This window comes from Entelurus aequoreus, linkage group LG19 (genome assembly GCF_033978785.1).
Source record: "Entelurus aequoreus isolate RoL-2023_Sb linkage group LG19, RoL_Eaeq_v1.1, whole genome shotgun sequence".
NCBI classification, from domain to species: domain Eukaryota; kingdom Metazoa; phylum Chordata; class Actinopteri; order Syngnathiformes; family Syngnathidae; genus Entelurus; species Entelurus aequoreus.
Genome location: NC_084749.1, coordinates 11,967,774 through 11,995,503, shown reverse-complemented (window position 1 = coordinate 11,995,503; position 27,730 = coordinate 11,967,774). Strand labels below are relative to the sequence as shown.

Sequence of the window (27,730 nt, the reverse complement as noted above, 5' to 3'; positions counted from 1 at the left end):
TATAATATTTCATCGGATTTAGCAATTAGGAGAGACAGATTGTTTGGTAAACGTATAGCATGTTCTATGTTAGTTATTTGAATGACTCTTACCATAATAGGTTATGTAACATACCAGGCACGTTCTCAGTTGGTTATTTATGCGTCATATAACGTACACTTATTCAGCATGTTCACTATTCTTTATTTTAAATTGCCTTTCAAATGTCTATTCTTGGTGTTGGTTTTATCAAATAAATTTCCCCAAAAAATGCGACTTATACTGCAGTGCGACTTATGTTTTTTTCCTTCTTTATTATGCATTTTCGGCCGGTGAGACTTATACTCCGAAAAATACGGTATATAGCCCTTAATCACGAATGTCTCAAAAGGCTGCACAAGGCACAACGACATCCTCAGCTCAGATCCCACATCAGGGCACGATCCTTAAAAAGGTTGTATCAATGCACCTGGACTCTTCTTAAAAATGTTTTTTTTAAAAAACCAAGGCAAATACCAGCCCTGGTAGTTGTCCCTATTCGGGGGATTAGTAATGCCAGAAGTGATAAAACGTTGAATTGTTCGGCAAAGACGGTACTTTTTCATTAAAATAGTCATACTAGTCCGTAGATTTTGGAAGGTCCATTCCTACTCAAATGTAGCCAGGTCTACAGTCTTTTAAAAATATTTTAAAGCAGCATGATGAATTAGGTTTTCTACATTTATTTTAATGTTGCAGTCTCCGTATAGATTTTTTGCAGCAGACCTCAGTGCAGTACCATGTTTAAATCATAGAGTGTGTGGCATAAATGCATCGTAAGATTACAGTATTTGGGGATTAGAATTTAAATGCAGGAAAACATTTCAAGTTTGAAGTCTTAGCCTTAACCGAACACAACTCAATACTTACCTGAGCTATATTATAGTACATTGAGATGCAATTTTGTATTGTGTACAATAGGTAACCATTATTGACACTTAATTGTCAAACTTTAACACCCATCCAGCTAAATCTTCAAGTTGTACATTGACTAGCATTAAATTCAGTCTACATTGAAGAGTTAAAAAAAAAAAAAGGACATTATTTGCATCTGCAAATTTATTTACTCCAAGTATACAAAACTGGAACAAACAAATCTATGAAAATGGATCTTATTTACAACAAAAACATCAAACAGTGGTAGGTATCCATGCTGCGCTTTCAAGATGAGGCTTGACACGCTGAAGACTGGACAACCTAAAAGAAATTAAAAATTTAGATTAACAGGAAAATATTTAATGTCCACTTCATCATCTCGCAATGTCATTTGTAGCCTGTATCCATAATGGAAAAAAAACAAAAGTTTGCTTACGTGGACAAATAGTCCTCTGATCAAAAATTACAAAATGGAAGCTCAACCCAATTCGATCCAAGTAGTGCATATGTCTGATGTGCTTTCTACAGATTTCTTGCTGCCAAGTATTACGGTACAACACAAGCCTAACACTCGCCTCCTGTGACTTTTCCTCCTCAACTCCGTTGCTGCCACTAGAATCCCCACTGCCATTAACTGTGGCTTCCTGTTTAGCCTGTTTAGCATCAGCATCCTTTACTGGGCTCACCTCCTCTGGTTTCCTCTGTAGAAATATAGAAGACAAGATCTCACAACTGTAATCCATGTTAATTTTGTGGGAGCAAAAACAAATATGGAAAAAACCACCAATTAATGCACCATGCAAACAGCTGACAGACTCTGTAAAGCATGCACACTACAACCCTTTAAACAGCAAGAGTCACGCCAAAAAGATCAAACAGTAAAAAACAAAAGGGCTCCTTTTCTGAACAGGTCAACTACCTTAAAAGCCTTGACAAGTTCAAAGTTATATTAAATAGAGAATAACTCCCATCTCCTGATTAAAGTAAACTGACCCTTTGTCTGCTCCAAAAAATACAATATAGGGAACGAAGACTTCACCTTTTTTCTGACGAGGTGAGAGATGTCTGAGGCCACTTTAGAGGATGATGCACCGTCAGTTGATTTTAATTGGATCTTGAATTAAAAAAAAATTGCATTTCTACATCAAAATTATGTTATAAACTAGCTATGCGATCGTTGCTTGGTGGATTCTTACCTGGGCGGGAGTGGCGAAGGCTGAAGATTGGCCAGAGTTTTCACTGAACGATGCTGATGATGTTGAAGCACCACCCTGCAAGAGATTTACCAGCATTAGCAATACTTCACAACACATAGCTACAGTTTGTGTTTAAGTAAATATGAAGAGTATAGCACTCAGGACAAGTTACACATCCTTGCATGCACCACACACCATATTGGAAGGGGAAAAACAAGCTGTTTCTCTGTGCAGTCTAAACTATGATAGACAAGACGTTAATGACTGAACAGTGTGTGCACAATCTCTTTTTTTTTTTTTTTTTTAATTCAGTTTAAGTCTGTGGTGGAAGTACAAATGAAGTTGGCACATTCTGTAAACCGTAAATAAAAACAGAATACAATGATTTGAAAATCTTTTAACCTATATGCAATTGAATAGACTGCAAAGACAAGATACTTAACATTCGAACTGGAAATTTTTTTTTTTGCAAATATTAGCTCATTTGGAATTTGATGCTTGCAACATGTTTTAAAAAGCTGGCACAAGTGGCAAAAAAGAAAGTTGACGAATGATCAAACACTTATGTGGAACATCCCACAGGTGAACCGGCTAAATGGGAACAGGTGGGTGCCGTGACTGGGTGTAATAGCAGCTTCCATGAAATGCTCAGTCATTCACAAACAAGGATGGGGTGACGGTCACCCCTTTGTGAACAAATGCGTGAGCAAATTGTCGAACAGTTTAAGAACAACATTTCTCAACGAGCTGTTGCAAGGAATTTAGGGAGTTCACCATATACGGTCCATAATATTATCAAAAGGTTCAGACAATGGTCCGTAACTACAGTTGGTCGCTACATCTGTAAGTGCAAGTTAAAACTATACTATGCAAAGCGAAAAGCCATTTATCAACACCCAGAAACACCGCCGGCTTCGCTGGGCCCGAGCTCATCTAAAATGGACTGATGCAAAGTGGAAAAGTGTTCTGACGAGTCCACATTTCCAATTGTTTTTGGAAGCTGTGGACGTTGTGTCCTCCGGTGCAAAGAGGAAAAGAACCATCCGCAAATTTCAAAAGCCAGCATCTGTGATGTATGGAGGTGTATTAGTGCCCAAGGCATGGGTAACTTACATCTGTGAAGGCACCATTAATGCTGAAAGGTACATACAGGTTTTGGAGCAACATTTTGCCATCCAAGCAACACCTTTTTCATGGACGCCCCTGCCTATTTTAGCAAGACAATGCGAATCCACATGCTGCACATGTTACAATAGCGTGGCTTCATAGTAAAAGTGCAGGTACTAGACTAGCCTGCATGTGGTCCAGACCTATCTCCCATTGAAAATGGGTGACGCATTATGAAGCCTAAAATACGACAATGGAGACCCCGGACTGTTTAACAACTAAAGCTGTAAATCAAAAATTGGTCTCAGTTCACAAACATTTACAGAGTGTTAAGTAAAGGCGATGAAACAGTGGTAAAAATGCCCCTGTGTCAACTTTTTTGCAATGTGTTGCTGCCATTAAATTCTAAGTTAATGACTTGCAAAAAAAAAAAGTTTCTCAGTTCGAACATTAAATATGTTGTCTTTGCAGTGTATTCAAATGAACATAAGTTGAAAAGGATCTGCAAATCATTGTATTCGGTTTTTATTTACAATTTACACAACGTGCTGGTTTTGTACTCTGCTTGCATGGCCCTTTCTGGCTGTTAAACCGCTGCCTGGTGCCTCACGTGTCACCCCTTGTCTAATACCCTTCCACCTGCTTAAAGTCAACAGCGTAAATACTTCTGTGTTGGTCCACAACATTTTACACTGGACTGTTTTATCAAAATGGGCCACTACAAAATTAGAGTCACCACTAAACTTCGCCAGTAAAGCTTGCGACATTAATACTTGATATATTAAAACAAAAAACATTTACCGGTAGGTATCATTTGTCTTGTGTCATGCACACAAGATCAACTTGGGCCATTCAGTGACACATGCAGCAATGTGCATAACTAATGCAACCGGTGAATACACGTTTTCCCGATCTTGTTACTCTACCCTTAATATTTTAAAAATAAATTGTGACTGAGGGTTTCATTTAAAATCAAAGGAAATGCATGAGTTATTTGCAAACACACAGATAGTGGGGTATATGTGACTGCAGTGCAAAGTGTACACCAAAGAATATCCAATATATAGACATGAAAAGGAAACGTGTTGAATGTACATTAAATCATAGGTACCCTTTAAAAGGCAAGTTGGACCCCCAGTCTTAGACTAACTCAGATTCTGAAGGGGTACATGCCAACACAGAAGCTAAATGCTTGTTGGCTGGCACCAATTTACAGCAGAAAACAAATCAAAAATGTAATTGTTGCTCCAAGTTATATTTTTAAGGGGAAATACTATTTTTTGATTTAAGATTGTAGGACGGCAAAGTTAATGGTAGTTGTACATGTCCTAAAACTGTAGATCTGGAACTGTGTCCATTATGGCTGACTCAAGTGCTAAAATGCACACTGCGTGCATTATAGGAGTCAGCTATGTTTGTTTAATTACGTTTCATGTTGTACTATTGTATTCATTCTAGCAGCGGTTTCTCCAACAAGGCAGCGTAAACAAAACTAGTCACATGACATGCTGAGCTTTATAGAGAGTTTTGTTATGTATTGGAACATACAAGTGTCTGCTGGATGGCCTGGGAGGCCGTGCTAATGGTCCTCTGGCTTTCTTTCGCATCTTCTATTTTCTCCTTGATGTCCGGCAGAAGCTGCTTCAGTTCCTCCATCTCGGTCTTGTCTTCTGCAGCATTTTCTGTGCCCTCTGCAGCATTTATGATCTCCTGCAACATGGCTACACACAAAAGTCTGCTCAGAACCCAATTTAGGCGCAAGACAAGGGCATTTGACTGCAGTAAATGTGTTAATAAATGAACATGCAAGTCAAAGAAAATTTGGTCTCACCCAGACGGGTCTCTATCACTTTTATGGAGCTACTGTAGTGCTGGATAGCCAGGTTGAACTTAACCATGAAACCAAGTGTTGTGGCAACATGGTAATGGGTCTCAGCCAGCAAACGGCTGTGAGGAGGAAGGTGCTTAAGCTGCAGCGCTAAACACTCCTGGAAATCATCAAGAGCCTGAGGATAGTTGCCTTTAAGAAGAAGCACAGGAGTCAAAAGTGCACACTAAAATGTTTTGTAGACATTCATACACATACATTTGACCATATCACATGATGGCACACTTTGGTTTAATCAAGACTGCACTGTGTACAGTTGTGGCGGTTGTGGGGGGGGGAACCAGAAATATTAACAGAAAGAAACAACCCTTTTATGCGAATGGGTGTGAATGAGTGTAAATGGGGGAGGGAGTTTTTTTGGGTTGGTGCACTAATTGTATCTTGTGTTTTATGTTGATTTAATAAAAAAATAAAATACAATAAAAAAACATTTTTATTTTGTATTTTTATTCTTGTGCGGACCGGTACCGGGCCGCGGCCCTGTGGTTGGGGACTACTGCTCTAGACGCCATTCTATATACGAAAAAACAGATGAAAACTTGGAAAAGCATGGAGGTTTACATCTTGTTTGTGTGTGGCTGGGTCAAGGAAATTGATATAAACTCTCCCAGATAAATATGCATAGTTTTTGCTCGGGTAAGGTTGCATTTCATGATGTAACTTTGCGTCTGACTACTGCCATGTTTGTTGTTAGAATGCTCTGTTTACGAGTACTCACACGTTTTCCCATCTTTATCAAAATATATCTAGACGTCAACATTGTGTATGTGTTGAAAGCTTTATTTCGGATTGCTGCCTTTGGTAAAAGCTTAACTCTTAGGTTTTGCTCACATTTGCTTTTTTATTTAGACCAGGGGTCGGCAACCCGCGGCTCTTTAGCGCCGCCCTAGTGGCTCTCTGGAGCTTTTTCAACAATGTATGAAAAAACGAAAAAGATGAGGGGAAAAAAATATATTTTTTGTTTTAATATGGTTTCTGTAGGAGGACAAACATGACACAAACCTCCCTAATTGTTATAATGCACACTGTTTATATTAAACATGCTTCACTGATTCGAGTATTTGGCGAGCGCGTTTTGGCCTACTAATTTTGGCGGTCCTTGAACTCATCGTAGTTTGTTTACATGTATAACTTTCTCCGACTTTCTAGGACGTGTTTTATGCCACTTCTTTTTCCGTCTCATTTTGTCCACCAAACTTTTAACGTTGTGCATAAATGCACAAAGGTGAGTTTTGTTGATGTTATTGACTTGTGTGGAGTGCTAATCAGACATTTGGTCACTGCATGACTGCAAGCTAATCGATGCTAACATGCTATTTAGGCTATCTATATGTACATATTGCATCATTATGCCTTGTTTGTAGCTATATTTGAGGTAATTTAGCTTCCTTTAAGTCATCATTCAATTTATATCTCATGACACACTATCTGTATGTAATATGGCTTTTAATTTTTTGCGGCTCCAGACAGATTTGTTTTTGTATTTTTGGTCCAATATGGCTCTTTCAACATTTTGGGTTGCCGACCCCTGATTTAGACTCACCGAGCTGGTGCTTTTCAAAACACTCGTAGCTGGGCTGTATACCGTTAAGATTTCATCCATACGTAATTGGTGTAAAAAACAAAACAACTTAAGTGCTTTTTTTACAATTTTTTAGGCACAAGGTTATTAACATGTTACATCTCAAACCAGAGAAGTTGATCAATATCTGCTTTTTTTTAAATTCTAAACAAGTCAACCATGTTTTCAGTGCAACGCAGATGTCATCTTGTAACCATCACACAGATGCGTCGTTTCTTTTACAATTACACTTGGATGAAAATAATGTAGGCAGAGCACATACCTTTTACAGTACCGTACATCATAAACTAATACAACCAATTAGCATATTAGTAGGTGTGCCGTTACGATGTGTTTTGATTCAACACAAACAGCCGCTAGAGACCTGTCAGCGGATGCCATCTTGCCATTGAGGAACTTTGATTATTATATTTTTTCAATTTAATTGGCCAGTGGATTACTCTATTGCTTGACACTGGACTATGAGGGTATTTTGAGGAGAAAATAGTGTTAAACTTGTGTGGTGTTTCCTTATTTGTGATTTTTATCACATCTTAAGGCTGGGCGTTATGACAAAAAAATTTAAAATAAAATCCTACCATCTATTATCAATTTAATAGTTTTTAACCTGCCAGATTTATAGCATCTGTACTAAAAACAAATAAACTAGGGAATACTTCAATGTTAACATTTTAGGTGAATTAGAAAAAAAAGTAAATTCAAAAAAGAAAAAGCACAATAACAATGTACCAATACATTTGACTTTACATGTTTCCAACAAAAAGAAAGCTGCGTCAGTTATTTCAACACTGGTCCTCCAACTATAGAGGTTTAAACGGTGGTCGCGTCCACAACTGGACGCAGTAGTAGCAGGTGTTTTTCACACCTTTATGGCGACAAGTAGTCATATTTGCCAAAGAAACATATAACCTGATACATACAATTAATTTGGGAAATGTTTGGCTCTGTATTTTGGAGTTAGTTTGAGGCGGCCGTGTGTCCCAGAAGCAAGCACAAAAATGGCCCCAGAATGGTGCACCGTGCAGGGCTGTGTATAGACAGCTTGCCCCTGGCTAGCAGGGCTCCATGGAGGTGAATGTTTGATAAGTTGTAAGTTTCACCCTTTTCCTCTCAGTCAAACTACGACTGTTTCCACGGCTATCCGCATTTACATTCTGTTTTTAGCAAACACTGATTCCATTCGCAATTTCAATGACATGTAAACCTATAATTCTGTTAACTTCCGCCCACCCGGAAGTGGGACGGTAAAAAGGTAGACTTCGATTGGCTGATCGATCGTGTTTTTTATGCTTTGCAGCGGTGCCTGAATGAATGTTTCAGTGCGCGCGTGTCATAATTACGACGGACAGCTAATAAAGTACCGATAGCAGTATCATCAGTCCAGAATTTTCACAGTTCGCTTGGATCGACCCAATTAGGAACAGGTACTTAAAAATACCAGTGCTCTGTATAAATCCCTATTCGTAGCAAACGTGCTTAAGAAATAAATATCAAGATAATACTTAATAGGAAATAAACATTAAGTATATCGAACATTTTATCAAAGTGATCACTTCAAACTTTTGCACTCTTCCGCCCTTTTTGATAGCCTCGAGGAACTCTGAATAAACGATTCACGATTTGTACAGCCAAAAACACAAGTATAGGGCATTTTTTTCTAAGAGAAAGGCTAAATGGCACCTAGCACTCATTGAAAACAGCACTAGCGTGATCACGTATATTCAATGGGCGGGACATAACAGTAAAATCCGAGCATTACACTATTTAAAGGAACTTTCAATTAGCTGTAAAGATTGTGATACAAAATTTAACTTCTGGAATATTGAAAAAAAAAAAAAAAAATTCAAATTCATTGTGTCTCAAAGAGTTTAAAAAAAAAAAAAAAAACTTACCTGTTTCTGTACTGACTTCTCCAAGTTTTAAGAAGGCCTGGGCTGCCATAAGCTGGTCTTCTTTGCTTTCCTTTCTAAAAGAAATGACAGTAATTTCAGTTCTGTCTTGTGACCTACAAATAGTGATTCATTCTGGGCATAGTCACCAGGCTTGTGCAAAATTACAAATTTAAATGAGATTGCCTTTTAAAATTATATTTAAATTGCACACATGACCTATTTTTATGAACCTCATGTACACATTTAATTACAGCATGTCACATGGACAAGAAAAGCATATTTGATAAAAACAATGTAATATGACAAATGGAAAATATTTCCAAGAATGCTTCACTTTATCCAAATATTCAAAATGGAAGATAATTTGTTAATTACAAAGTGTATAATATTTTGTATTTAAGCCAAAACCATTAAACTTGACAACTTATACCGGTTACTTGGCTACAAATACTTTCTATGAATTGTAATTAAGTTAATTCCACTTAAACATCTTTTGGTGTGGGGCAATTTCAAATTCTGAATTTTGCACAATCCTGACTCACCAGGCCAATTGTATCATGATAGACTTGGGAATGACTCACTCACTTAGCCTCCACTCAAACTGACCATTCATATTTCACCCCGGTTGCTTGTCACATCACTTCTAACTTGCTCCATTATTTTAATTTCACAGGTGTGTGGATTTTTTTTTCTTCGTACAACGCTTGTGGCAGTCATAACTTCAGGATCAACCTTATAAGTAAAGGGCACTTTAGTACCCCAAGGTAAGTACTGCCGGTTGAGGCAGTTTGTATCAATGTATTTTGTATATTAAGCATTATAATTCAGAATACACGGCAAGTACGAGGTGGCAAACACAGCTAATGGGAGTACTCTATTGCGCTTATTAAGCCCCCTAAAAAACAAACAAAAACCAACGATATGTCATGACCCGAATATTAACTAAGTAATATAAGATAGGGCTGCAACTAATAGTCGACAAGAGTTGTGATGTCATCACTTGTTAGTCCGGGCGGAAGTGGGTCACTCGCCATCAACATCGCCAGTGATAACATGTAATTAAAAACATGAATACCTTGCTCAATTTGTAAAGCTGATCTTGTTTTTACGGCAGTACATCTGTGATACAGAGACATGCATTGCCTTACAGTTGGTGAAAGTTTATTGTAGATGATAAATCATGCCTGTATAGAAGAAGGATGTATCATCAATCAATGTTTACTTATATGTAGTCAAACAGAAACTGGTCAACTTCGACATTCAACTTAGAGATGGCGAAAAGACTTTTTTGCCTTTACAGGATTATGATTAATTCTTCCAGAGTTTCCCCTTAATGTATTTTATTGTGGCGGTGCGCCACGGCTTCATACTAGCCGCCACACCTAACAGAATAAAAGTAATATAATGTATTGTAGAATTTAGAAGAAAACAAGAGTCTGACGCTCTTTTAGCTTTTGCCAATTGTATGCTAACGGGCCCCATTCCAAGTATTTTCTCGGTGCAAACGTCTGCCTCGGTGCTTCACTCCTAGACAAAAAGCTTCATTCTCCACCGACATTGTATTCACAGACCATGGGTAAAATTACCATCATAACATACACATTAACACAAGCAGGTATTTACAATATGAATGGCTATATACAGAGGTGGGTAGTAACGCGCTACATTTACTCAGTTACATCTACTTGAGTAACTTTTGGGATAAATTGTACTTCTAAGAGTACCGTATTTTCCGCACTATAAGGCGCACCTAAAAACCTCCAATTTTGTCAAAAGCTGACAGTGCGCCTTATAATCCGGTGCGCCTTATATATGGACCAATATTGAGCCTCCAACAGGTAAAAGTTTCAATCAATCGCAACTACGGTAAGCAGCTGCCGACTTAAATTTTCCCCCGTAGAAGAAGCGCACGGTGCATGCTGGGATATATGAATGCGCGAGGCGTGCCGTTTCATTTCCCCCCGTCTTAATTTTCCCCCGTAGAAGAAGAAGCGCGTGGTGCATGCTGGGATATATGACTGCGCGAGGCGTGCCGTTTCATTTCCATTTGTTTGTTTATGTAAAAACCCCAAAATGGCTCCTATTGAGACACGCTTACGACGCAGAGTTTAAACTTAAAGACGATCAGTCACGCAGTAGAACATGGGAATAGAGCAGCAGCGACACTGACTATTAATGACGACTTCAAAGAGACATGTTGGATGCCGTATTCGCCCAACTGTTTAAAGGCCTACTGAAACCCACTACTACCGACCACGCTGTCTGATAGTTTATATATCAATGATGAAATCTTAACATTGCAACACATGCCAATACGGCCGGGTTAACTTATAAAGTGCAATTTTAAATTTCCCGCTAAACTTCTGGTTGAAAACGTCTTTGTATGATGACGTATGCGAGTGACGTCACTAGTTAAACGGAAGTATTGGTACACCTTTGAATCCAATACAAAAAAGCTATGTTTATAAATAAATGATAAATGGGTTGTACTTGTATAGCGCTTTTCTACCTTCAAGGTACTCAAAGCGCTTTGACAGTATTTCCACATTTACCCATTCACACACACATTCACACACTGATGGCGGGAGCTGCCATGCAAGGCGCTAACCAGCAGCCATCAGAGGCAAAGGGTGAAGTGTCTTGCCCAAGGACACAACGGACGTGACTAGGAAGGTAGAAGGTGGGAATTGAACCCCAGTAACCAGCAACACTCCGATTGCTGGCACAGCCACTCTATCAACTTCGCCACGCCGTCCCTGTTTATCGCAAAATTCCACAGTATTCTGGAAATCTGTGTTGGTAAATCTTTTGCAATTTGTTTAATGAACAATGAAGACTGCAAAGAAGAAAGTTGTAGGTGGGATCGGTGTATTAACGGCTGGCTGTAGCAACACAACCAGGAGGACTTTGACTTGGATAGCAGACGCGCTAGCCGACGACCGCACGGATTAAGTCCTTCGTCCTTCCGACGATTGCTGGAACGCAGGTGAGCATGGGTGTTGATGAGCAGATGAGGGCTGGCTGGCGTAGGTGGAGCGCTAATGTTTTTATCATAGCTCTGTGAGGTCCCGTTGCTAAGTTAGCTTCAATGGCGTCGTTAGCAACAGCATTGTTAATCTTCGCCAAGATGGAAAGCATTAACCTTGTATTTACATGTCCAGGGTTTAATAGTATTGTTGATTTTCTGTCTATCCTTCCAGTCAGGGGTTTATTTCTTTTGTTTATATCTGCATTTGAGCCCGATGCTATCACGTTAGCTCCGTAGCTAAAGTGTTTCGCCGATGTATTGTCGTGGAGATAAAAGTCACTGTGAATGTCCATTTCGCGTTCGACTCTCATTTTCAAGAGGATATAGTATCCGAGGTGGTTTAAGATACAAATCTGTGATCCACAATAGAAAAAGGAGAAAGTGTGGAATCCAATGAACCCTTGTACCTAAGTTACGGTCAGAGTGAAAAAAATACATCCTGCACTGCACTATAGTCCTTCACTCTCACTTTCCTCATCCACGAATCTTTCATTCTCGCTCAAATTAATGGGGTAATCGTCGCTTTCTCGGTCCGAATCTCTCTCGCTGCTGGTGTAAACAATAGGGAAATGTGAGCAGCACTCCAGCTTATGACATCACGCTACTTCCGGTAGGGGCAAGGCTTTTTTTTTTTTTAATCAGCGACCAAAAGTTGCAAACTTTATCGTCGTTGTTCTCTACTAAATCCCTTCAGCAAAAATATGGCAATATCGCGAAATGATCAAGTATGACACATAGAATGGATCTGCTATCCCTGTTTAAATAAAAAAAAATTCACTTCAGTAGGCCTTTAATTCGGACACTGAAGACGAAGAATTCGAGGGATTCGTGGATGAGGAATAACTTCATAAAATGATCTTCACATGTTTATTTTGTGTGTTGTGTGACATTAACGTTTGAGCAACGTTGAGTTATTGATATATTGTTATTGCTCTGCACTATTCGAGTGTTACTATATTGTGATTGCGCCAACGTTTGATTTACCGTAACAGTATCACTGTTTTTTACGTGTTTATTGAATCAGGGAAAAGTTCCCCTCCACTATGTGATATAAATGTTGCACTTCATGTTATACCTTGCTGTTAAAAGATAAACAAAACACCACGTCACTGACTTTACCTCGGGAAAAATAATAAAACAGCTGTTTATTCATTTTGGGAGTGAACAGAGTTGTCAGAACGCTGGTTTGTAATCTAGTAATAAAGTTTGACTGACCTGACTGTTTTGTTGACATTCCCTTTAGCGCAGCTCCATCTAATGGATGCATAACGTAACCCCAGCCTCTACTGTAGCGTCTATTATATGCACCTTATAATGCGGTGCGCCTTATATATGAACAAAGTTTTAAAATATTCCATTTGTTGAAGGTGCGCCTTATAATCCGGTGCACCTTATAGTGCGGAAAATATGGTAGTTTTAACGCAACATACTTTTACTGGAGTATATTTATAGAGAAGAAACGCTACTTTTACTCCGCTCCATTTATCTACATTCAGCTCGCTACTGATTTTTTTCGATCTGTTAATGCACGCTTTGTTTGTTTTGGTTTGTCAGACAGACCTTCAAAGTAGGATCTATCGCATGCTTGCGTTTCACCAATCAAATACAGTCACTGGTGACGTTTGACTCCGTTTCACCAATCAAACAGAGCCAGGCGGTCACATGATTAACAAGTTTAAGCTTACATGAACTAAACATCAAATTTGAGGAAGCACATCGCGTAAGTAACGTTAGTAGATATTTTGGCTGTCACCGTAGGCTGATGTTAGCTTCCCTGCTATGATTCACTGTCAAATGTACATCGTGTGGGGACATTTATTAATGCACTGCAGCCTCAATGGACAGAGAGAGACACACTCAACACGCACAGTCGCACACATACTCACGCATGCATAGAAACACCAGTCAGAAGTGCACAGTGTGTTCTCAGGTGCACCGTGCAGCCCACACCTATCAGTTTATGGTTTGCGTAAAGGCTAACTTGTTATTTTCCTTTGTAATATCTGCCTACTGAGCCTATGGTGCTGTTAAGTTGTTGTGGCTCAATTTGCCTTAATTTTTTTTATGTTAATATATAGGTAAAAGCCAGTAAATTAGAATATTTTGAAAAACTTGATTTATTTCAGTAATTGCATTCAAAAGGTGTAACTTGTACATTATATTTATTCATTGCACACAGACTGATGCATTCAAATGTTTATTTCATTTAATTTTGATGATTTGAAGTGGCAACAAATGAAAATCCAAAATTCCGTGTGTCACAAAATTAGAATATTACTTAAGGCTAATACAAAAAAGGGATTTTTAGAAATGTTGGCCAACTGAAAAGTATGAAAATGAAAAATATGAGCATGTACAATACTCAATACTTGGTTGGAGCTCCTTTTGCCTCAATTACTGCGTTAATGCGGCGTGGCATGGAGTCGATGAGTTTCTGGCACTGCTCAGGTGTTATGAGAGCCCAGGTTGCTCTGATAGTGGCCTTCAACTCTTCTGCGTTTTTGGGTCTGGCATTCTGCATCTTCCTTTTCACAATACCCCACAGATTTTCTATGGGGCTAAGGTCAGGGGAGTTGGCGGGCCAATTTAGAACAGAAATACCATGGTCCGTAAACCAGGCACGGGTAGATTTTGCGCTGTGTGCAGGCGCCAAGTCCTGTTGGAACCTGAAATCTCCATCTCCATAGAGCAGGTCAGCAGCAGGAAGCATGAAGTGCTCTAAAACTTGCTGGTAGACGGCTGCGTTGACCCTGGATCTCAGGAAACAGAGTGGACCGACACCAGCAGATGACATGGCACCCCAAACCATCACTGATGGTGGAAACTTTACACTAGACTTCAGGCAACGTGGATCTTGTGCCTCTCCTGTCTTCCTCCAGACTCTGGGACCTCGATTTCCAAAGGAAATGCAAAATTTGCTTTCGTCAGAAAACATGACTTTGGACCACTCAGCAGCAGTCCAGCTCTTTTTTCCAGGGTCAACGCAGCAGTCTACCAGCAAGTTTTAGAGCACTTCATGCTTCCTGCTGCTGACCTGCTCTATGGAGATGGAGATTTCAGGTTCCAACAGGACTTGGCGCCTGCACACAGCGCAAAATCTACCCGTGCCTGGTTTACGGACCATGGTATTTCTGTTCTAAATTGGCCCGCCAACTCCCCTGACCTTAGCCCCATAGAAAATCTGTGGGGTATTGTGAAAAGGAAGATGCAGAATGCCAGACCCAAAAACGCAGAAGAGTTGAAGGCCACTATCAGAGCAACCTGGGCTCTCATAACGCCTGAGCAGTGCCAGAAACTCATCGACTCCATGCCACGCCGCATTAACGCAGTAATTGAGGCAAAAGGAGCTCCAACCAAGTATTGAGTATTGTACATGCTCATATTTTTCATTTTCATACTTTTCAGTTGGCCAACATTTCTAAAAATCCCTTTTTTGTATTAGCCTTAAGTAATATTCTAATTTTGTGACACACGGAATTTTGGATTTTCATTTGTTGCCACTTCAAATCATCAAAATTAAATGAAATAAACATTTGAATGCATCAGTCTGTGTGCAATGAATAAATATAATGTACAAGTTACACCTTTTGAATGCAATTACTGAAATAAATCAAGTTTTTCAAAATATTCTAATTTACTGGCTTTTACCTGTATATTGTTTTAGTTGCTTAAGAGATATTCCTGGCTCTGAATTTGCTCATTGCTATTTTTATGTTTTTGTGCATTATTTGTTGCAGTCATCATTAAACGAACAGGTTACTCATCAGTTTTTTCACAACATCCTTTTTACTTTTACTCAAGTAAATATTTGTGTGACTACTCCTTACTTTTACTTGAGTAATAAATCTCTAAAGTAACAGTACTCTTACTGGAGTACAATTTCTGGCTACTCTACCCACCTCTGGCTATATATAGTTTATTATTTGCGCACTATTGACTGATGCATCGAAAATTTAGCCGAAAAAAGTTGTCACCAGAACCGTGCTCCCAAAGCTGAATGTTGTGATGACGTAAGCTGTACGCACAGGGTTGTCTGGAGCGGAAGAGGCAATGGTCCGCGCGGTAGACATACTTTAATATATCTGAGATATACCCGTGGACAGCGATCTTCACAAATTAAGATGACTGGCAGCTTTTATTTGAGAGAAAGGCAGCACGAAAGCAAGTGTGACGTCAGGCTCTCTGCAGCTCGAGTTCCTTTTTGTCACGGACATGGAGCGACAGATGTAAAGAGTCTAAACACGAGTACAGTCTACAATAACACTAAATAAAAGCTAGATTAGATATTAAAGAAAAAGGATTGTTTTTGTTTTTAAAGAGATTTCTTTAAAGTACATTGTATAAGCAGCAATATTTAATAGAACAAACCGATGAGAAAAATGTTAATACTATACGTAACAGATTTGTTTTAAATGTATGTTCACATTTGCTGCCTTTTAAAGGATATATGTATCACAGCAAATCAAGTGATTACGTCACATTGACCATGCCCCACCGCCACAGGTATTTTGGCAAATTAGGGAAAACCCTGTCTTCATCTCAACGGGAAGATAAACATCCCACCAGTCAGCATACAAGTGAGAGCAGACATTGTACAGTAAGTGAATGTTGTATGTTCAGTTTGCATTTCTTGTTTAGCACTTAACAATGCTGCTACATGATGCCAAGTGTTTCACTAAAGCTGCATCAGTTTAACACAGCTTCTAAAAATTGTAGCTCATCCTCATATTCACAATTAAAGATTCTAGATTATAATTTGTCCCAAAGTAGTCATATTTATCTCTCATGCAGTCTACGATTAGTAGTATTTGCTTTTTAAGAGAAAAGCGAACGTTGTGAGGAGTCTGAAATACGTCGTTGTATGCTTAATGATAAAAATACGTAATTACATGTGCCTGTTACTACATTACATAAATACAGCATGCATATAAAAACAGGTGTATGATGTTTAAGAGTGCTTTATAAGCGGAATAGAGCGACATCCATTGGCTGATTTTTGCTAGCGTTTATTTAGTAGTTGATATGTTAATGAAAAACATGTCTTACATAAGGATTGTTAATGATAGCATTTCACCCTTTCAATATCTACTTTGCATTTGTGTTTTGACTTTTCCTTCTACGGTTACCGAATAGCATTATTTTAGTCTTGCTGAGATTCAGAGAGTCTGTTTTTGTCAAAACATATTTTTAAATTTGTTGTGTTGTTAGCTACTGTGTGTTCTCTCCTGAACAAAACGCAGTTGTGTCATCTGCAAATACTATGTGTGAAGTGGGCCCCGAGTAGAAGTCAGGCCAGGTGTGAATGCGCCCTAAAAATTCTTGTTCTCACCTTAAGTAGATGAACTTTGCCAGCTCCAGCATTTCCCAAGCCAATTGCAGATTTCCAACTTCGTCCTCTTCCTGACAGAAAAAATGTAAATAAAATTCCAAACAAAACAGCAAACAGAAGCGGCTTACCTGTTCACCATTTATCTCTACTCCCTCGTCATCACCATCATCATCTTCATCTGTGAAGAAATAGTTGTAATTTAATTCTTCTAGTGACAAGCAGTGTAGACATATGCACAAGAACAAAAACATTTATTTTTAAGTTTTCTATTGTGAATTTCCTTTACTCTGATAAAGTGTACAGAATACATACTAATAAAAACACCCAAAATAGTGCTGCACCCATCATGCACGTGTTTTATATTGAAAATCTGCCTGCCCTCTGCTTCCTCCTCAGGTTTGGAGTCGCCATCGTCTTCCTCAGTCTTCTCACCATTCTGCCCCATTGCTTCCTCCTCAGGTTTGGAGTCGCCATCGTCTTCCTCAGTCTTCTCACCATTCTGCCCCATTGCTTCCTCCTCAGGTTTGGAGTCACCATCGTCTTCCTCAGTCTTCTCACCATTCTGCCCTCCATCACATTTAGTCTCAACATTTCCTTTTGCAGGCGACTCGGTGAGGCTTTCTGTAGTCCCGTTCACAAAACACGGGCTTTCCTCATCAACGCCATTCACTTGAGCTTCCTTAACCACATTAGTCACTTCGGAAGTGGACAGCGTTCCGGTTTCATTGCAAACTTGATCGGTTGAAGATTTTGCCCCGCCATTTTCCTGTTTCACCTCAGCTGTGTTTTTCCCATTCTCCAATTCCAGCTTCGTTTCTACTTCCTCGGGTTTCTCTGCCATTGCGTCATAGACCTGTTTTCGGAGCTCATCACGAGTGTTTTCTGCACCAGAGTGGCATGTAGGAAATCATTTTAATTGGTCATTTGTTATCCTAAAAATGATCTTTAAAAAAAACTTACTTTCACTGTTAGTTTCAACTTTTATTCAAACTAATGCCAAGTATTATTAAATTCTTTATGTTCATTTGGAAGCTCCAGATCTGACATTCTTACCATCAAGGTTGTTTGCACTCTCAATATTGGAGTTACTAGGCTGCTCCTCATCGTCAGATTCTTCTGGTACTCCCTCCAAGGCATTTCCAAGGACCGTGTTCTCCGTCCTAACAAAGATGCCAACAAATCAATGCAACCCAGCATCTAGAACAGTGGTTCTCAAAACATTTTTCACCAAATACTACTTCAGAAAAAAACTTAGCTCCAAGTACCACCATAATGAAGCAAACATATTATAGTTGCATAGTAAGTAGTCATTTAAAACGAGGCAAGTTCTATTCAACCAGTATATTTAATATTTTTGGCCTCCAACATTACACAGCTTGAACAGTAGCATATGAATATATAAAAATAAGACACCGGAACCCGTGTACCGTATCAGTTTGAGAATCACTGATCTAGAATATTTAATGCCAACAATGTATAGTAACAGTTCGCCTAAACAATACTCAATACTAAACAGACAAAAAAAACCCCAAAAAAACAGCACCTGTGTCCAAAGTGTGACAATAAAATATATCTTCCCGAGAACCAGCATTCAATTTTGTATACCAAGTATATTCCCCAATATTTGTAAATGACAAAATAACTTCCACAGCAAAGAATGTTGGTTCTCTGGAAGATATTGCCCTACATTGGATCGGTTTTAGCATATTTCATCAATAAAATAGTGACTACCCCCACATTATTTTAATTCAACAGTAACCAAAACTTCAGACAATCCCTACTATTAATGCGGTACAAAAAACACTTACTTACCTGGCAAGCTCCAACAGGGATTTCCCACAAAGGAAAAGGGCCTCAGCACACTCATCTGCAGTATCTCCATACCTGGCAGCTCTGAGGACACAAGTAGTGAGTATCTAGTTTAAAGCAATTTGACAGGTTTTGAACAGTCACTCCCGTTTGGTGAAAAAGTAGAACAGTTGTGTGAAATGCACCTTTCAGCTGATTTACATATACTCACAACATGCCGCATGCATCCTGAAAGGCAGCGACTGCAGAGACAATGTCACCCATCACTAAATGTCTGTTCCCTGTGCCGATCAGCTTATTCGCCTCCTCCATGACGTAAACAGAACTGTTGGAATGCAAACAGTCATTAAAACAATCGAGAGTTGCCATGTGCGATAATTTGCCCCTCTGTACAATCAACTGAATAGATCCCATAACATGCTGGTTTTCCTTTAACACAGCTATTAGCAATCAAAGCGTACATGCTGCACTGCACCGGATGTAAATTGCCTTCTGTGCTTTTTTTTTTTTTACAGCCAGGTAGGGGTGCTATTCCTTCAATGGCAGCTTCTGCGACATAAGTGGCACAGATTTTGTTTGAGCAATGTGGAATGACAACGAGACGTGCAATGATAACACCACATGTATTGTCAAGTAAATCAAGTTTTGCAGAACACAGGAATTATCCAGGATGTGGCAAAGTATTTCCACATCATGCCTGTGTTTTTGTGGCCATACCAACGCTTGGTGGATTGTCCAGGCTTTCGGAGAGTACTTTAAACCTACATTATAACAGTCAAGATTAATATATTGGTGAAAAGAATATAGATTTTAATGGCAAAATTAATATTTTAGTAATCTCTTGTCTAATACCACAATTCGAGTCTAAGTGTGTGTTTGTGTATGCTGCGGTCTTCGCTACATTTGTCCGTTTTGTCCAAAGATAAGACACTTAAGACTAGGGATGATACTCAAACCCGGTTTTCCCGGTTGTTCGATAAGAAAAGAACCGAGTCCTCGGACTCTAATCCCTTTTTGAGAACCGGTACCTGTTATCGAGACCACTATAGTTGAGAGTTGATTCTTTATACGAATCCCGTATTGACAAGAAATGCCCCGTGTGACATCACAAGAAATGACGTCACGTAGCTCAGTCATTAGGCGCAGATAGGAAAAGCAGGAACAAAATGGACCGGAAAAAGCGCTCTAAGGCATGGCTTTATTTCACCCAAAAAAACGAGGAAGCAGCAATATGCAATTATTGCCAGGCTTCGCTCTCGTGTAAGGTGGGGGAGCACAACAAGCATGTTGAAACATGTGCAGGCTGTGCATAACCTGAAAGTTCGAGAACCGTGTCGTGTCTTCGACACATGGAGAAGCAGCGGCAGAGTCGACGAAGAACGCCCCTCTTCTTCTGCCAGCTGCCAAAGTCCCAGTGGCGCCGGTGAGTAACTAACGTTAACTGTTGCCGGTTAATTTCCATATCTGCTCACTTGTAGTAACGTTACCTCTTATGTCAACCAGGACTGCAGTAATGTTAGGTAGACTAACGTTACCTAAGCATAGTCAGCAGCTAAAGGTAACGTTAACCTTTTTGTATGTGTCTGATAACGTTATCTTGTAATCTACACCACGACAGAGTTTGCAAGTCTGTCTAATAAACTAGTGCTTTCTTTATTTCTTTAGTTTATTTGGAACATGAACACACTTACAGTATAATACATCAGTTTCATATAATTTCCCTTTACAGGAGTAGGAAGAAGTAAAGCTTATTTAATCCTACCCCTTTCCCACTTCATAGTGTTTACAAATATATACATCATTTACTGACCTTTTTATAATAACACATCTGTGAATTAGTATATACAACAGTTTTGTAATATGTCATTATTTAACTCAGTCATTAATATACTGAGATGAAGAATACATTTTCAATAAGGTTGAAAGTATTTCTCATAATTCTTCTTTGTAAGCACTATACATTTGAAAAACCTCTTAAACTGGATCATATCAGTACAATGTTTAACTTCTTTACTTAATCCATTCCATCATTTAATTCCAGATCATTTTAGCTGTTTGCAATTTTACCAAATCATTGAACTTTAATTTTTTGACTCAATAAATAAAGTGTATGTTCTCTATATCCAACATTATGTATCAGTCTAATTGATCTTTTTTGTAACACATTTGTAGTTATTTCCCCACATTTCTGCACAATAACTTAGATATGGTAATACTATAGTAGCGAGCAGTAGAGAATGTGAAGTGATTTGTTAAACCAAATATTGTGTTTTTTTCCATATACAACAACCTATCTGGACTTGATAAGAGAATCGATAAGGAATCTGTTCGATAAGAGGATTTGATAATAGGCTCGAACTCGATCATTTCTTTCAAACATCATCCCTACTATGACCCTTTACGCATTCCTGGGGCTTGCTGGGGATGTCTCCAAACCCCCACCTTCTCTGTGAATAGGACAAAGATTGTTCTGATGTTGAGAGATCACCAATTCATGTTGCATTTGTCCTTTGTCAAATGTTACTCTTCAAATGGGGTTCTTTGTGACTCCCTGTCCAATGTTGAATCAAACATTCCTGGTTTTGGCTTATCCATTGATCCATTTTCTACCGCTTGTCCTGTTAGGGGTCGCGGGGGGTGCTGGAGCATATCTCAGTTTATCACATCAAAATAAAGTGTGTTTTGCTCATCTTTCTCCCCTACCCAAGGAAATACATTTTGCCTAAACCCTCCGCTCCCATTCCCAAAAGCTATAAAGCTCTGCAAGAGTTTTTTGTCCCTCTGGATTCTTTTTCTCTCCTTTCTTCCCAAAGCAACGTAAAACCCTCCTTTGTAATCTGGTATTTGATTACTTAAATACTTAGTTTCCTCTGGACATTTATTGAATAAGAAAAACTCTAAAACAAGTGACTTGTGTTTAGTGGGCTCTAATTATGGTAAACATTTAGGGCGTAAACATTTATGCTGTATGAAAATATTTAATGACCCTAAATTTGTGTAAAATTTATCGTGGCCATGTGCAGACTATTGAATGTTATTAACTACACGGAAAAGACTTGAAGCAAATCTGGCCTGCTCAGCAGGTTCATGTTCGACAGTTCATAAGAGGATAAAAAAACATACATTCACAGCTCAGACATACTGCCGCATATAGAGGATTCCGTTGATATTATCACATTCCTAGTCAGAAGTGGTCAGCAATAGCTGAATGCCAGATGCCTAATTAGTCTTTAAAGACTAGAAAAAAGTACTCTGTAGATAATATTGTCCACAGCAATGAAAATTCTACAATAAGTCTGTTTATTTATTTTTTTTAAACTACTGTATATTGTATTCACCATAACAATTACATACAAAGCATTACAAATTAAGTTGTAAATCATTACATTTATAGGATGATGTTTGATAAGAAATTATCGAGTTCGAGCCTATTATCGAATCCTCTTATCGAACCGATTCCTTATCGATTCTCTTATCGAGTCCAGATAGGTTGTTGTATATGGAAAAAAAACACAATTTGGTTTAACAAAAGCTCACTTTTATTATAAGAAAAAAAATTTAATCTGATAAATAAATAAATATTGACTGTTACCCCCTAAAAAAATAAAATAAAATAAATAAATATTGACTGTTACCCAAAGTATATTAAGTGGGATTTTTCAGAAAAACAAATATATACAGTAACACAAAAACAACCTGTCTCTGTGATCACTATAGGTGTATAAATAATACTATAGTGTTAAATAAAATCAGTCCCTTGGGCACAAAACTGAAAATACAGCTCTCCAAAAAGTGCAATTCTGCTGCTATTTGACATAACCGTTTGTTATGATGCTTTGACATTTTTGCACTTTATTTCTTTACTGAAAGAAAATTCTATGAAGAGAAAAGTTATTTGCAAATGTGGTTACAATGCTAAAAAATTAAAAGTCAAAGCTAAAAAAGAAATACACTTTATTGAGTTAACATTATTTCTTTATAGGGGGAAAGATGTTATGAGCTAGGGAATATAACAACTACACTACCCAGCATGCAACGGGACTGGCGAGCATGCGCGGTAGCCCCGAAAAGTGTTGTTGCATGTCTCACCCGGCAGCTAAGAATGAGGTTATGAGCACGCTGTGAAAGTAAACGTCAAGAACTCAGCCAACGCGCCTCGTCTGCATTATTTATAATTAGACAGACAACACATATACAGTGTGATTTTGTTTTGTTTTGTTTACAAGGAAAGAAAAACAAAAGTTAAAAAAGGGAGATGTCATATATATGTATGTGCTGCGGTTGCTTTAAGAACGTTGCGACAGCTGCCGTAAAGGAGGTGCGTTGCTAGGCTGGTTGCTATGTTTCCGGTTGGTCGTAAAAGTGTCCGTCATGTGTTTGTACCCTGCTCAAATCTCTCCGTAAAGTTATTCATTGGATTATACCTTTTCTTTTGTTTTTAACTTTATTACACCTTGGAGCGCTTTTTCCGTTCCATTTTTTTTCCTGCTTTCGCTATCTGCGCCTAAAGACTGAGCTACGTGACGTCATTTCTTGTGATGTCACACGGAGCATTTCTGGTCGGGACGGGATTCGTTCCGAGGGATTCGAATAAAGAACCAACTCTTTTTCTTTACTATAGTGGTCTCGATAACGGGTACCGGTTCTCAAAAAGGGATTAGAGTCAGAGGACTGTTCTTTTCTTATCGAACAACCGGAAAAAGCGGTTTAGAGTATCATCCCTATACATTTATATTGAAAAATATCCATTTTACTAGCGTAGGTCTCAGGAGGTTATATGGCATACTATATACATACATACATATACATATATATATATATACATATACATATATATACACATATATACACATATATACACATATATATACACATATATATATACATATATATACATATATATACATATACATACATATACATACATATACATATACATATACATATATATATATACATATATATATATACATATACATATACATATACATATACATATATATACATATACATACATACATACATATATACACATATACATATATATACATACATACATATATACATACATACATATATACATACATACATATATACATACATACATACATACATACATATATATATATATACACTCTCGGCGACTTTTTTGTAAACAGCCAAGATCGGCAAATCTAGTGACTTTTCCGGTGTTTTGAGACTTTCCTATGTCTTGAAAACTGAGGTGAAAGCACACAGCAGTTACTGTCCTCAACGAGCAGTGACTGGTGCTGCTGCTCGAATAGAGTAGACACCTTCACAGGGCGGGAATTGCAGAAGATCGCGCTTGTGCAAAACATTTGCTGTCTGGACTTTTATGGCGCGCTCCATTTGTACCGGGGAGGCCGGAATTTCCGAGTTCCCAGACGGAAGTTGACTTTAATCATGAATTTGATTTGCCTACTGTACACCACCTCAGTCACTAACCTCGTCCATGTGTCTCTGTAACAAAAGTGGAACATCTAGCTAGATAATCATGTCAGTACAGAAGAGACCCAAATGCCTCCAGACTGCAAATGAAATAACGAGCATGTGCAAAGCTGCCAATTCTTTCCGCCTTGGTTTGAAGAGTGAGATGTAAATATTTCTATACTGCCATGTGAAACTAATATAAATCCCTGCAATGTACCAATTCCATCGTTCATATTAACATGCCAGTCATGACATTTGGTTAGTGAGTGAATATCACAACCCTCCATTCTTTTAAACCAATACTCCAACTAGGGCCGGGCGATATATCGAGTTTGTAAGATATATCGATATATTTTTAAACAAGATATGAATTAAGAAAATATCGTAATATCGATTCCCCACTCCCTTTAATCGGCTACTAAATCCCTCTCCTTCAAGACGTGCTTGCACGTATAAGAACATCCATGATTGGTTGTTTACTATGATGAGTCACGATTGGTTAAGTAGGCCAATCAGAGGCAAAATAGGGCGGGTCATTGATCCAGGAAGACAATCACAACTGACATCCCAAATGACGCAGAGAGTCGTAGGAGAGAAGAGCGATTTATATATTAAAAAAAACTAGTGGAAGATGGCAGAGGGTTCTCTTTAGATTTTTCTTTTAGCAAAGTAGACGACGTCCAGGAAACCCACAATGTGCCTACTTGGCCACATTTGGACAAACGTAGGAGTCTGGATAAAACATTAATTTTAGTTGTTTACCATGTAAGCCCAAATCAAAACTGTTCTCGAGTTGCCAAGCCAGGCATATTTTGCACGAGAAATGCTGCCAAAAATGTATTTGCACAGCCATGTTATTTTTTTATATAAAAATGTTTTCTATCTTATTTATGTTATGTAATGTAATTCTGTGCTACTTGAACGGTTTCTTTTCTGTGCTGTTAATACCCATCTTGACTAACTGGGTTAATAAAAGTACCACTGACTGCTTACAGTACAGTTTTCAATCACTTCTATTTCAGTGAATCTAGCTCAAAAATGAATACCCTTATATGTATACTTTCACTGGAAAATATATATCAAATATCAAGTTTAAGTAAAAATATATGGAGATATACTTTTTCGTCATATCGCCCAACCCAACTCCAACATAAAAACCCAAGAATCAAAAAGGTTACATTGCAGTTCTAATCTTACCTTCCTTTTCTGTTAAACTAACTTTTGTATATGTCCTACAGCGTCCACTGAAATCATGCAAATAAGACGATGACGTCATCTAGCGACTTTTATGACAGCCATAACTACTTTCCTTACTAAGGAGTGGGCAACACTGACCATACGTACCATAGACATCTCATAAGTAAACGCAGCATCGACCGCTACTGCCTACTGGCGCTGACGAGACGCGGGGCCGCCATCTTGGAGTGGTGATCCGCTCCACTCAGTGCAATTCATTTGGCAGGAGCAATGAACTGTCAGCGCATTTAATTAATCTTACCTCACTGAATACCACTGATTTTCATGCAGTTTTTTTTCATACGTGTAGCAATGATAAAGGACATGTTCTGGCGTGTTTTATTATTCATAGTTTGTTTACAGTAATAGAATATTCTTATATGCTATAAGTCAGTGGTTCTCAAATGGGGGTACGCGTACCCCTGGGGGTACTTGAAGGTATGCCAAGGGGTACGTGAGATTTTTTTTTAAATATGTCTGTCAAAAAGAACTGAAAAGAAATGCAACAATGCAATATTCAGTGTTGACAGCTAGATTTTTTGTGGACATGTTCCATAAATATTGATGTTAAAGATTTATTTTTTTGTGAAGAAATGTTTAGAATTAAGTTCATGAATCCAGATGGATCTCTATTACAATCCCCTAAGAGGGCACTTTAAGTTGATGATTACTTCGGTGTAGAAATCTTTATTTATAATTGAATCACTTGTTTATTTTTCAACAAGTTTTTAGTTATTTTTTATATCTTTTTTTCCCCAAATAGTTCAAGAAAGACCACAACAAATGAGCAATATTTTGCACTGTTATACAATTTAATAAATCAGAAACTGATGACAGTGCTGTATTTTACTTCTGTATCTCTTTTTTTCAACCAAAAATGCTTTGCTCTGATTAGGGGGTACTTGAATTAAAAAAATGTTCGCAGGGGGTACATCACTGAAAAAAGGTTGCGAACCACTGCTATAAGTGACCAGATGTCAGAGTTCAAAACTGGGAATATAATCCCAGAGAAGGGGGGGAAAAAACAGTCAGCTATTTTTAAATTCAAGAAACAATATTAGGTTATATATACACACATGCATATATCCTACATAAACAATGTATTTGACATTAGATATCTATATATTTTATCTCTGTTGCTGCAGCAGCAGAGAGTTTATTCTGTCTTGACACTTTGTATTGATATTTTGTTGGCTTTTACAATCTTTATCTTCATTTATTTACTTTATGTTATTCAAGTATGACATTTTTAAATTTAGTTAATTTCATTGACTAGCAATTTTATTATGGTCATACTCTTGTTTGCTAGCGGCTACTATTTCAGTACTATTGAAGATCTTTGCTCCTTTTCAACTCTGTGGTAATATTCTTTTCACAAAATACAACCAATAGTATGCTAATGTTAAATCTTACTTGTGAAGAGTAATCCCCCGATTCGTATTTTCAACAGTCCGCTCATTTGAGCAGGGATTCAGGGAAACGCTGAACACCATCTTTGCTTTCTACCTGTCAACTGTCAGTTTAGGCTGCTCGCCGGCTCCTCACCACCACTTCAAGATGGCGGCCGAATTTCTCGCGTCACAGCAGCCAATGCTGCGTCTACTTATACGATGTCTATGATAGGAACCACAATATCATTTCAGGCAACACTGAAACGAATAATTACGTAAAACAGTTGACTTCATGCCGAGACACCCACCTGTCCATCGCGGCTGCTGACGACGAGCACGGCTTCTCGTCCACGCTGCAGCCAAAAACAACACAAGTTTAGTCAGTACTCACACACAACATCCGCCAAACGTACTTAACGTGCAGTGATGCGCTCAACGTTTCCCCTTGACGGTTAACGTACACACACTTCAGCCATGACGTGCTAGCTTAGCCGTGTTGCTGTTAGCTAGACACTGCTGGCTAGTTTGTGCGTTAGCATTTCCACGAGCACCCAATACGTAAATGCCATCAAAGAACCAGAGTTACTTTACACATTGCACACATTTGCCGTCACGACTATTGTGGAAGAGTCACGATATCAACGCCAGCAAACATCACGCGAGTAGCTAACAATCCGGTCGTGATTCGTTCGAACATGAAAGTAGCAAATTACTAGCTTTTTTTTTTTTTTTTTTTTTTACCTCGCAGAGCTTGTCGAGACGGACGTTTCCTCTGGCATCTTTAACGTGGGCTCGGAGGCGTGAAACAGCCGGGTCGTGGATTAGACAGTTTGTTCAAGACCTGTGTTGTGAAGGTCCTAGTTGGCGCGCTTAAATAGAGGAAAAGCATGCGCTCCACTTCCGCCCAGCGCTGAACGCGGGAGATTG

At 38.5% G+C, this 27,730-nt stretch overlaps 1 protein-coding gene across 2 annotated transcripts; it reads right to left on the bottom strand.

The window, feature by feature from the left end:
- Positions 1–1,059: 1,059 nt before the first annotated feature.
- nasp (nuclear autoantigenic sperm protein (histone-binding)) lies at positions 1,060–27,730 on the bottom strand. 2 transcript variants are annotated; one of them, XM_062027894.1, is made up of 15 exons: positions 27,545–27,723; positions 27,112–27,156; positions 18,937–19,050; positions 18,729–18,809; positions 17,970–18,076; positions 17,295–17,798; positions 17,045–17,094; positions 16,917–16,987; positions 8,560–8,633; positions 5,029–5,217; positions 4,746–4,918; positions 2,091–2,165; positions 1,934–2,008; positions 1,470–1,595; positions 1,060–1,215 (listed from the first exon to the last, which is right to left on the bottom strand). In XM_062027894.1, exons 1-15 carry the CDS (start codon positions 27,580–27,582, stop codon positions 1,180–1,182), a joined length of 1,758 nt encoding a protein of 585 aa, XP_061883878.1. In that variant the 5' UTR covers positions 27,583–27,723; the 3' UTR covers positions 1,060–1,179. The 2 variants fall into 2 exon arrangements, with proteins under 2 accessions (XP_061883878.1, XP_061883879.1); XM_062027895.1 differs by lacking the exon at positions 17,295–17,798 and having other exon boundaries at positions 27,545–27,730.